Source organism: Rhipicephalus sanguineus, chromosome 7 (assembly GCF_013339695.2).
Source record: "Rhipicephalus sanguineus isolate Rsan-2018 chromosome 7, BIME_Rsan_1.4, whole genome shotgun sequence".
Lineage (NCBI taxonomy): Eukaryota > Metazoa > Arthropoda > Arachnida > Ixodida > Ixodidae > Rhipicephalus > Rhipicephalus sanguineus.
The window spans coordinates 87,962,947-87,975,687 of record NC_051182.1 but is presented as its reverse complement, the minus strand read 5'-3'; the positions used below and the strand labels follow the sequence as shown (position 1 = coordinate 87,975,687).

The 12,741-nt window shown below is 47.8% G+C and overlaps 1 protein-coding gene across 1 annotated transcript; it reads left to right on the top strand.

Moving 5' to 3' along the window:
* The first annotated feature begins 11,777 nt into the window (after positions 1 to 11,777).
* Positions 11,778 to 12,515, top strand: LOC125759126 (uncharacterized). The gene has a single exon (XM_049417433.1). It carries the CDS (start codon positions 11,778 to 11,780, stop codon positions 12,513 to 12,515), a length of 738 nt encoding a protein of 245 aa, XP_049273390.1.
* Positions 12,516 to 12,741: the final 226 nt, after the last annotated feature.

Genomic DNA, 12,741 nt, shown 5'->3' with positions numbered 1-12,741 from the left:
CACTTTAGCCTGCTAAGCAATCACGGCGTGTCGCATGCAAGGCCCGATATAAACGCTCAGTGCAAACATGCAGCTTAATTCTGTTTACAGGGAGCCGCGACGGGAAATGTACCGCAATCAGCTTAATTAAACACTTAGTACTCACGGTACGTTATTTAAACAGTGGTGTAATAAGCCCACATGCTCCGCTGCTGTCACATTACAAAAGGTTGACTCGGAAAGCCAGCGCGCAATCTCGAAACGTACAGCGGCTGTCTATTTGTTGTAGCTTCGGTTCACAAACGCACTTCTTTTTCAAATGAGCACGATCATCGCGTTTCTTCCCGTTAATAGTTCGTAATACTGTGTACGACAAAAATTGCTTCAAGTTGACAAGACCGCGAAAGCATCGCGGCGAACTGCCATAATCCACTCTTGACGCCTCTGCTCCTCGCACTGCTTGCATTGGAAACGGTAGAACATGACAGGAAGTTTTCGGCTCTTCGTCATTTTCAAACTTTTGCAGTTCACATGCAGCAGGACTGCATGCCTTCTTTCGAGTACGACGAAGGAAGGGCACCCATAGCGTGAAAAATTCGAGATAAAATCCCCGGGGAGCTCGTTCTCCACGCGCGCAATGGGAAAACCAAGCAAGAGCGACCCGTCCGAGCTACCGGAGCTTTCCCCTCTCTCCGCTGGGGCGGCAGACGGCGCTGCGCAAACTTGAGCGTTGGAGGCCTATACGCACCCCAACTGCACATGCGCAAACCCTCTCCACGCACCTCCTCTCCACCCCGCTCCCCTCCCCCTCTCTACTGCCCCTCGCCCTCCTGCGCAACGCCATGATGAGCGCCAGCGCATGCGCGTCCCCTCCCCCTCTCTCTCCTCTCCTACGCTCGCCCCTAGCGCACCTGTCGACCGCGTTCCCCGCTCGCCCTGCGAGAATTAACGGCCAGGCTAGAAGGAAGACACGACGCGCGTAGCGTTCCTCTTCGCGTTCCACCGCACGAGGTCTGTAGCATGCCCAACGAACGCCAACGGAACGCGATCGTGCAAGTGCTCCGGCGTCGCATCGCCTCATGGTCTCCTCTAGCGGGCGATGGTGTTTTGTTTTTGTCCTCGTTCGCTCTATCGGTTACGGCAACGACGGCAGCAGCAACGCCGCTCAGCGCAGGAGCAGGGGCCTAAAAGCTGCGCTCTAAAAGCATTGGACCTGTACTATAGTCTTCAAGGGTCAAGAAAGGTTAATGCTAATGCATGCGGAGAAGCCTGGGCGATGAGGATATTGGATTGTCCGATTCCTGCACTTGGATCGTTCTCTTAAGGTCCTCGTATCGTGGCTCATAAGCTCGCGACATTTAAGGGTAAATACAGGATACCAGCCCCATCAGAGAAAGCAAATGGTTCGGGCCCCTCTATGCTGAATGAAACAAAGCAACGACAAAGGCTGTTTTCGTGCACATAACAATTCTATGGCTACTGTATATCTATTACTTGAATATCCAAATTTAGTTGCAATCTGTGAACTTCCATACTGAAAATAAGGCTGCAGTCTCTTTCTGCAACCATGTGAAGTCAGAGCAGTATGCTCTTGTGTATGCATCCCTAGAGCGAACCCTTGCTACTTGAATATCACGACACTTTAGTTGAAGTATTTAGTAGCTAGTAGTTAAGTGCATAACTACTAGCTACTTTAACTAGTAGTCAAAGTGCATAAAGTGCTCGATGTAAACAGCATAAATTTTGCCGCATAATTCCGGGAAGTTTACTGTTTTCATAGCAGCATTATGATGCGCTGTCTTGAATAGCACACTGCCGCTTGTGGCCAGATTTGTGTCTAATAGCTGATGCGACGTTATTGACAGATTTCCTGCTTTTACAGCTCACATCATGGACCCACCGAATTTGGACCTCTAAACCAAATTCACACACATGCCAAGGTAACGCCTTCACAACGGGAAAGTACAGGTGTACTGGTGCTTAGCACCACAGTATAAACCGCTATCAGATAAAATCGGCTACCATCGAGCGTCTACAATGAGTACAATCAAGGGACAAGCCACAGGCACACTTAACATTAAGTTTGGTGGTTGCACTGCCGTTACAATCACAAAGAGAACTCAGGGAGCTCTCATAGACCACCAAAATATAGAGCGAGAAGCCTCACTTCTCGTGCTTACATTCTGTTAAGGACAGCGCACATGAATGCACTGAGCCCATTTTGAAAAATTGTTTTGCGTGCAAGAAAAATCTAGACAGCTCACAAGTACTTCACTAAAGTCGCGCATAATGGCGCATAAAGCTGCGCAAGAAGTGAATGTAAGATTGCACCGTATGTGTTTTATCGTTCCCTCTGGTCTTCGCGCGCCTTATGCCGTGACAGCGTCACGATAATTTCTCGAATCAACGCTTGCCACCTCTACTTTTCACGTCTGAATCCGCAAAACATAACGGGCGGTTCTGTGGCCTTCGTAATTTGCAAGTTGCAGTAATACTTTACGAAACAACAGTAATATGGGCCTGATTTCGCAGTTACAGCTGAGCTATCGAAGAGGAAGAGAGTGTGAAACAGTATATGCCTGAAAGAACAATTTTTTGTGTGTTTTTTCTTCTTTTTGTGTGTGAAGGTGTGATTGTGCTTCGTGAAATCATGTGTCAGGAGAAATAGCATCGCAACTAATGCTACGATTGTCTGAGAGTCAGTTCTGCTTTAATATTTCAATTTCGCCCCTTGTTCCCACAAAACTGTTCAACATGCCAGAGACGCTGAGCGATGCCCTTGCAGTGTGTTTTAGAATAACTTATTAGACCAGCTATGGATCGTTAAACGGACCTTACAACCTCGCCGGATGTTATCACAGAAAGACCTCACTGTTGAACTCTCCTGCCTCGTGCATCTCCTGTCGCAGAAATATTTCGAACCCGTCGAGAGTAAGCAGGCATATCACACAAAGTGCACGCGTTCTCTGTTATTTAGTCGCCACGCGCACGGCGGAAGCTACACAGGGGTTAGGCTACCACACATCATGACTACCGTTATCTTGGCCGTATTTCCTGGTGCTTCTACTTCATATGAGTGTGGCACCGGCACGTGAAGGCGCCCCTTGGGAGAGCGCTCTATGTACAAGATACACTATTTGGCCTCCTAGATCGCCCACTGGCGAACTTTTCATGGAATCGAACAATACCTGTTCTGCCCGCTTAAGTCCACCTGCTGCACAGTGATTGATGATGATTGTCGAGAAAAGAGTAAGCCGCTTTTGTCACTTTTTGACCCTCAGTTTTATTTACCTGCTGCATGAAATGCTATAATATTGAGCTAATATCAATACAGCGAATATGACTTCCGTAATCATCGGCAGCATTTTTAACCACCCTCAAAATATGTGGCAGGGCCCCTGTAACGCGTGCTATCAGCGTCAAATTTAACGCAAACAGCGGCAAGCGTTCGAAATGGTGTAACGCACGCCGTCTAGTCATCACAATTTACAGGCGCGCAGCACTTCGGTTTGGCAGTATTGCGCATGTCCATAGTGATGACTGCACGGCGTGTGCTCTAACGTTGCTAATGCTTGCGGCCGCTTTTCGCGTTTCATTTGACGCCGGTAGTATACATAATTCTAAGCACGCAAGTGTCAACAACAAAATGGGACCATTGCCGTCGGAAAGCGAACGTGCGTCTTGATGCGTCACAAAGGAATGTTATCGACTTTGGCGACTATCAACGATGTGTTACATACGTAAGTTACACTATATACAATTGTGGAAGCACTGACCTCCTTGTAAATAGCGATCGTGCTGGAGACGGCCATAACCAGAGTCCCCGCGATGAGGCAAACCTGATGCAGGAGGGACTGGATGTCTGCGGGCATCCCGACTTGGTCTGGTAGGTAGTCCACAATCTGTTCTCCGAGTTCCAGGTTGGCCAAGGCCGGGTCTATCTCTTCCACTTCCAGGTCCTCCCAGTCCTCATCGTCGAGATCCACCTCAAGCAGTTCAGGGTCCACCGCAGCGAGCACTGGAGGCACATTCATCTTGTCTTCCTGTATATCCTATCTGCCTTTGTCAAGTCCTCGTTTGAATATCCCTGGAGGCTTGAGATGGTAGCGGCACTAACGTTCTTATTCACGATTCCGAGGCTTCTCCCCTCTACTCGGGTTTTGCCGAAACGCGTGCGTTAGAAGAAAAATATGTGGAGATGTGAAAGCATTCATCACGGTAAACACTGCGGAATAAAAAACATGTTCTTCTTCCATTGCGAGAACAAAATATCCGCCTTTTCTTCTGATCCCATAATTCTATTTAACAATGTAAGATTTATGAAACCAATATTGATAATAATTGTTGCGGTTTTACATGTCAAATTCACGATTTCATTATGAGAGACGCTGTAGTGGAGAGCTGCGGGAATTTCGATCCCCTGGGCTTCTTTAACATGCATCTGAATATAAGCGCACCGCCCTCTAGCGTTTTGCCTCCATCGCAATGCGGACGCCGCGCCCTCGGTTCAATCCTGCGACCTATCAGTCAGCAAGCAGACGAGCATCACAATCAATGACCACCGCGGCGGGTAAGCGTTTTTTAGCGGAGACGAACACGCACATAATGCATCCCGTGTGCGTGTATGCGTGTTTTGCAGGCTTGCCTTGAAGGCATAATGCCTGGTGCGGGTGCATGTGCTATTTCCGCGCTGTAAGCGTGTATTGTGTATCAATTTGAGTTTTTCTGTTAACGAATCTTTTTTTTTTACTGTAGCGTATAGTGAAAAGTCTCACAGAGCGTTACGGCATAACTTCACTTCTAAATAAAAGTAGTTGTTACCCGATTGACGGGTGTTGTCCCAGTAATTGTCCTTGCGGTACTTTACTCGTATCGGTAGTGCTAACGCGTGTTCTTGTGGTGGTGGCACTGCTCCACTTAGTTGTATCTGTCTGGCGCGTAACTATGGGCTATGGTGTCTTAGCAATAGCAGGAAGCTGGTGTGAAGTGAGCGGTGACCTCAAAGGACCCTTGTCTCCCTGGGGGCGACGGCACCGGGTCACCGCAACAGGGACAGATACGATGCGGTATTTAACTACATAAAATAATAAAAAAGACTGCCATGCTGACATCTCAAAGGACATACTTAATTTATTTCTTCACCTATTTATTTTATTTATCTAATTATTCATTTAATTCTTTTAGTTAACTCTCTCTTTCTTCTCTTTTCAGCATTCAATACAATAAACGTAAACAACACTACTACTTCCGCTTGCCTACACATTACCTTTTTAGAATTATCTTTTTTTTATCACTAATCCTACTGCTGCACAATTCATGGCCTATCCCCCGTGGTGGGTTGAGCCGTTCCTCCAGGAACCAACCAACCAACCAACTTACATAAGTTGCGCGTTGTATGTGGAACATTTTAACGCGATAGAATTAAACGAGCTCTATATCTCAGAAATTCCAGTGTCGAGGTCGACGTCCTTGGTCGTGAACGACAAATCAGCGTTATCCGTGAGGGGAAATTCGCGATGGATGCAAATAATAAAACCAAGAGTCGAAGCCGGGATCGAACCCAGGCCTTCTACGTGACAAGCAGGTGTTTTATTGAACAGCCTTGGCACTGCTTGAAGCTGTTAAAAAAAACTGTATAGGCGGGGCCGGGTTGATTGGCGGATGATGGGAGAGACCTTTGCCTTGCATGACGATTACTTATTTCTTCTCCCTCTCTCCTCCACTTCCCCCCTTCTCTCCTGCTCCTTTCCTTCCTCCAACGTGTTGCTAGGCGACGCAGGTGACGTCATCGTTCGGCGAGGTTTTTCTGCGTACGTTCCACGGCCCAACGTTTATAGATACTTTTTCAGTTCCGTAACTCCTCCGCCGAAGGCGGCCGCCACTTTTACCCAGGCAGTGAGAGGGCGCCACAGTCGTGAATAGCGCTGTCGCGCGCGCGGGCACACGTGTTCTTTCCCGTGGTTGCTTCGCCGCGTGCGGGGCTGTCATGGAATGTTTTTCCTGGGTGTGTTGGCTGTGCATGCGCGAGGTTACTCTCGACGACTTCGGTGAATTCAGACAACCGAGCATTCCTTGCCACAGGAAGTCAAGCAGTTTTCAAGCTTTGCGATGCCAACTTGTTTCGTGCCCGGCTGTGCCAGCGGGTAGAAAAGCGGCACTTTTTTGCGCCGCCGCCCGATCCGCAGCATCTTGAAAGCTGGGTGCGAGCTATTTCTCACGCCGATAAACCGTGGAGAAAAATATACAAGACCATATACCATAGCGACCAAGTTTAGCCACTTGTACCTTGCTTAGTGCATTTGAAAGCATATGTGCAAAAAAAAAAAAGCGTTGTGAAATCCTCGTCCAGAAACATGCGATGAAAGAGAAAGTGTGCCAACAGCTTATGTCCATGCCATTCCGTGACCTCTTAGGTGCTTCTGACGACCGTGGGTACTGTGCACCATTACCAGAAGCAACGGCCTTTTGTTACTTGGCAGGCTACGTGGCTTTCAAATTGAAGAAAACAACGCGTTGCGAGGTCTGCAAATACGATGCCCTTGGTAGGCGGGAGTCCCTGCCGCTTGAGTCCATGCTGGTCACTGTGCGCGAATGTGTCAGTGGTAGCCTTTCAGAGAAACTGCTTGCACGTAAGCACGTACGGTAGAGCGTGCTATCAAGCATGCTAGCAAGGACACATTTTTTGGTGACCTGTTTTGGTGTGTGCTGAATGCTCTTAAACGAGAGGCACAAACACCGTTGGCTTCACTTTTATTTACTGCTTGGAAAACAGCAGCACCATTAGGGCATAGAGAGAGCGCAAGAAAGCAAGCTTTAACAATTAACTGGCAGCAAACCTGCCAACACAAGCGTACCCAGGAAGGGGGTGGGGTCAAACTTCCTCGTCCGATATTTTTCGATTTTGCATGTGTATATATCCACGCACTCATACAAGCACACGCACGAACACACAAAAAATGTGATTGACCCCCCCCCCCCCGCCCCCAGGTCCGTAGCCTGGAATTTTTTTTTTTTCGGGGGTGGGGGGCACTTGCTGAAAACATTGACTATTTGAGAACAACACCTATTTTCATTATTTTTGGTAAAAACACATACTTCAAAATATTTGAGGCGGGGGGGGGGCCCTAGCCCCCCCCCCCCTGGCTACGGGCCTGCCCCCCCCCCCTCCCCGAATATAATGCCTGGTTATGCTACTGCCTGCCAACAACGCTGTGCAGTATCTACGCTTGTCAAAAGTTTCCACGTTCATTTTGCATACCAAGGATCTCGGTTTGCTTTCACAATGTAATATTTTTTGCGATGCCACCATGTTCGAATTAATTGACCAAAATGCATGTTGCTTGTCGTTTCGAAACAATACAAATGCGCATAATCATTTCGTACAATGCAAGGCTTTCGAAAACGTCACATAACGCGAAGTTGCAAAATTATTACGCACAGAACATGGTGTGCTCTTGGCTAGACCACATTTTTTCGTGTTAATGAACGCACTAGAATTACTGAAATGATGTGTGTCCGTCAATTCTCACGAAATCCGGGACACGCTTGCCAACCGCGAAAAATTTTCGGCGAATAATTCGAGTATGTTGATAGAGCAATGTTTGATTCGTACTACAAAATGTTGTAAATTTCCCCGTGTTTGAGAGATGTTATGTAACCCTTAGTTTTCTACGTTTGAAATTCGTATTTTTGGATCATGCTCAATAGCCAAACTAGTGCAGCCTTAACGAAACGGACATGGAAAAGCGCAGAGCGAAGCGAGCACGCTGTCATTGCCCAAAACTGACGCCTGCGAGGCGTGTCTGTACAGGTCTTTTTCAAGTTTGTGAGCAATATAACGCGCACAAATTGAAGTAAATGTCCAATTAATGTTAAGTAAGAAGAGTAAAGACCAAGTACAGTGTTCGCGCAATTCTCATTCGGCCGTGTGCAATAGCTCATGCGAAGAAGCCCTTCGTGCTAGCAGACGACCCTCGTTCTCCTAGCGCAAAGCGCGACTGCAGCGCTGTGGTGGCGGGTGCGGCGACAGGCCGCCTCCTTCCTACGCGCGCCGCGAGGAGATACGGAACTGAAAAAGTATCTATAAACGTTGCCACGGCCCACGTCCGCTTTAAACAGCTTCCCTGTTCATTATTTGAAGCAGCTTCACTGAGTTAACGTTGCCAAGGCTGAAAAACTGCGGAGCTAGAGGCATCACATTGATAGGCACGGTCTGCATCAGTACTAACGCACATTAATGCGCTTCCCGAAGACTAATTCTGTGGCAAGCGGCGTGAGCGAAAGCTTCGAGGCCACATAACACAACCGCTTTATTAAAAAAAAATACTAAATCAAGATCCAAACATATCTTTAGCAACTCGCCCAGTCGTCCGTTCTCTTCTCCCGATCTTAAGAAAATTCGGCTCTAGGAAGACCTAAGACGGCGCGGAATTTTATATTTTTGAACGTGGGTGGGATGCTTTGTCATTATCACTGCCCTTTCTGGAGGTTTTAAAATCTTTGTATCAAGCCAACTACCCAAAGCTTTTTTCCTTGTCATCCTCCTAGGACCGAAACTTCTATGAGATCGGAAACGGGGATCAAGCTGCCATGACACGAATAAAAGATCAGTACGTCACACAATTATCCCGTATTACAAAGTCACCTTTTCTGTGACACTGCAAATGAGTGAATAGCAAATGCGGTGAAGCGCTGGAAATTTTAGCATGTCTGTGAGATTGCAATGAGCCATTTGCATGATTCTTTCCCTTGTTCGAACTTAGTGTCCTGCGACATTGGCTCCTCGACGCAGAAAAGGCTTCCTTCAGTTGTCATGGAAGTTCGAGGTCTTTGTAATCGGAAAAGTTAGGTCCTTTCAATGACTCAAAATGCGTAACGTTTCACTTCACGAGAACGAGGCAAGCGACAATGAAAATCTCGCCTTCATTGTCTCGTAGCACAATGGCTTGCCACTCGCCTTAAGTTCGTCCACTTTGCATGGTAAATAGGACGCTTTGGGTTGTATGCAATTTTGTAAGCGATGTCACCTTCTCTCCGCATCACTTCGTCATGCAAAGTAGGCTCGTCAGCTGAAATCTCCCTTCTTTGTTTTAACGCGATAGCGTTAGAGCGCTCGTGTCGCAGAAATTCCGGTGTCGTTGTCGTCACTGTTGGTTGTGAGCGAAAAATCGTCCGTGAGCGATAAATCGAGAAAGAAGCAAATAAGATAAAGAATAAAATCTTCGGTCCCCTTGAGGATCGAACCCGGGCCATTCGTGTGGCAAGCAGGTGTCCTACCCCTAAGCTACGATGTTACTTGCAGCTGCTTCGGAAATGGATGGATGGATGGATGCTATGAGCGTCCCCTTTACAACGGGGCGGTGACATGTCTGCCACCATGTTCGAAGAAAAAAGAAAAAAAAAACTTCCTTGTTTCATGCTGGCCTAATACCTTGTCTACACTGATCAAATCCACCTTATTATACCAAAAAAATTTATAAATTCACGTACGGTCCATCTCTCTGCCTCCTAAGGCAGAATGACCTTATCCCCCCCCCCCCCCATTATTTATTTTTGTACTTTATCTCTACTCTTCTGCCACCAATACTCTAACCGTCTCTTACTTATTTCTATCGCGGACGTGTTCAGCTTTCCATTGTTGTCCCTAAAACCCAAGGCTTCCTGTAGACTCGTGCCCACAAGTATACCTGGGTGAATATCGCCACATTCAATCAGTACATGTTCCATCGTTTCCTTAGTTCCCCCGCAGCATGTACAGTGTTCGTCTTCGTTACTGAATCTCGCTTTATAACTTCGCGTTCTAAGGCAGCCCGACCTTGCTTCAAACAGTAAAGCGCTTCCCCTTGAATTATCATAAAACCTTTCCCTCCTTATTTCGTTTTTTCCCTTTCGGTAGTTACTCAGAGCCGGCTTCTTTTCCATCGCTGTCATCCAATAAGTCCTCTCCGCCTCCCTGACCTTCCGCTTAATGCTCCCTGTTGCCATATCGCCCGCACTGCTAGCCGTATATTTACTGGTGAGCCTCCTAGTTCTCTTTCTCCACTGCGTGTCAACGCTTTTTCTATACAAATACCTGCATAAAAAAATACATACAAATGCATACTAATACCTGCATAAAAAAACACTGCATAAATGCCATCTAGTGGAAGGAGTCTCCTTAACGCATTTTGTTCGGCAGGTGTCACGACGAAAACGAGCCCATTCGGCGATTTGTAGGCGCATTTGGGAGGCCATCAAACTACGTCGAAAAAAGGCCGGGATAGTGCAGCCATCGCCGTTAAAACACACATTAACTTTCAAACAAAAATGGACAATTATGTTCATCTAGCGGAAAACATATCAAGCCAACGCCGGCTTGCGGAGGCGTTGATCAAGCAAACAGCAAACTCTAGATAATGTGCTGCCATCTGTGGGGCATTGTGAGACTCTTCATGGCCTCCGAGATGGCGAGCGCGCGTAGTGTACCTGGAGGCCATGCGTCTCTTGCTTTAGATCAAAAACCTGTACCACTCGCGCGCGCGCGCCCGTGTGTGTCTGTCTGCGTGCGTGTGTAACAGTATACATTATTAAGTATGCACTTAGTGGTTGAAGTGAGCACTAGGGGCCGGATTTCGCTATCGCGTTCAACTCTCAAAGGCGAAGCTTAAGTTCCCCCACTTTTCTGCAATCTTCCACGAATTTGGACGCGTTCTTCGGTCCATTTAGATTGATCGCAAATGATGAACTAATTATTGGGAGGGCGAAGGAAAGACGGATGCTTTTGAAATTAAAGCGGCAGTTTCATCTTTACATTTTTAAGAACATCTCTTACTAACTTAGCCCTTTCAGACACCACCTATGAGCTGTTTGCAATTGCGTCAAATCGACACAACATTATTTCAAGACACTCCATATTATATTGCAACAAAAATAATGTCATAATGCGCTACTTCCTGTGTCTCATAGTAATCATTCACAATTAAATTGTACTTAAATATTTATTTACTCAGAAGTCATTCATGCCTTGTTTTTCATAGGCACAATCAAATCTCAGGCAAGTATAGCACGAATTCATTTTCGGTTATGTCAATTTTGAGCAAAGAAAAATTATACTTTAGGCATTATTCGAGGGAAGCGGCACGTCGAACGACTCATTGAACGTGGTAGCGCCTTCAGCAAAGTAATCATATGCAACAGTACACTGCAAGATGAAGTTAAATGAAGACAAATTTATTATGCAGGAGGTTCAATGCATCCAGAGCTCAATGTATCTGGCTCTTTCTTAGCCACTAGTGGATACTACTAACAAAAACAAGCGGTGTGCACTTTTGTGCACATAGCGTCTCAAAGGGTTAAGTCTCTTTTTTTAGAAAGGAGACAGGTTATACCATTTCACCCTGATAACATTACCCTAGCCAGCTAAGAAACGGGAGTTATGTGTTATGTGTCATGCATTCGCCTAAGACGACTGAAGGGTGAAAGACATTTCCTTTTCTGATTCTTTTCCTTCTCAGTCAGTAATATTGATACTTCGCCCTTCGCCCCTCTCCGCCCTCTTGAAAGCGTTCTGCACCTAACGTCTCTTTGCCGTGCTTCCGCAATGGGAGGAATCCGCCTTTTTCCCGATGCCCCTGCGCATGCTCCCTTCTGTTGTGTCGTCTGGCTTCACCCGTCTGGCTTCGACAGTACTATCCTTCGAAGCTGCGCCGACTAGCCCAAGGGACTTGCGCATCCCTGTCGTCGTCGGAGGACATAGCCACATGTCATTGTTGGTAGACATCGGAGCCACTGCATCGTTAATGACCAAGAAGGACTTCGACATGCTTTTCGCTTCGAAGCACCGACAGCTGCAAACGTCCATCCAACTGCAGAATTTTTCGAAGCACTGCATACCACTCCTAGGCTATTTCCGCACAGACTTGCAGCACCGTGACAAGCTGGCCTTTGTCACATTGTACGTGACAGCGCACGGCACTTCACTGCTGCGGCTCACCGCTATCCAGCAGTTGGGACTCCTGATCGGCGGCGCAACACTAACGTGTCGTCTGGCTTCACCCGTTTCCTCGCAGCTTCCTGCAGGTGTGCCTCCGGGGCTCGAGCACCTTTTCGACGGGGAGCTGGGACTTGTCAGGGACTACGGCCACCGGGTCAAGAGGCGGCCGGACATCATACCAGTGTCCACCAAGCTGCGTCGCCTGCCTCTGGCGCTCCGGCAGCAAGTCGCAAGCGAGCTGCGTCGACTCGAGGACAACGACGTCATCGAGCGGGTGTCGGCATCCGAATGGGTGTCGCCACTCATGGTCGTCCGAAAGAAAAACGCGGACATCCGCCTCTGCGTCGATCTGAGAGAACCGAACAAGGCCATCCACGGGTTCCCACTGCTCCATGTGGATGAACTGCTTCAAATGAGCTGCTGCCTCGGCAATCCGTTCCTAGTGCCCCCGCTGTCCAGTGCGACGGCGCACCAGCTGAAGTGCACCCTCCGATGCCTGCGACCCAGGATCAACCATCGGGACTTCCGGAGGAAAGTCCTGGGTGTTCCTCCTCACCTACAGTAAATGCACGAAATTCGAACACGGGGGAGGGAAGAGATGGGAATGGGTCTTCAAAGTCTGCTCAAGACAGCAGCAACCCACAAAGTTTTTTGCCTGGGAGTGGTGGGAACGAGTCTTCAGAGTCAGCTCATGACAGCCGCAATCCGCCAAATTCTTCTGGGAGAGATGGGGATGGGTCTTCGAAGTCGGCTCCCGACAGCCGGCTTCGAAGACCCGTCCCGTTTCCGAC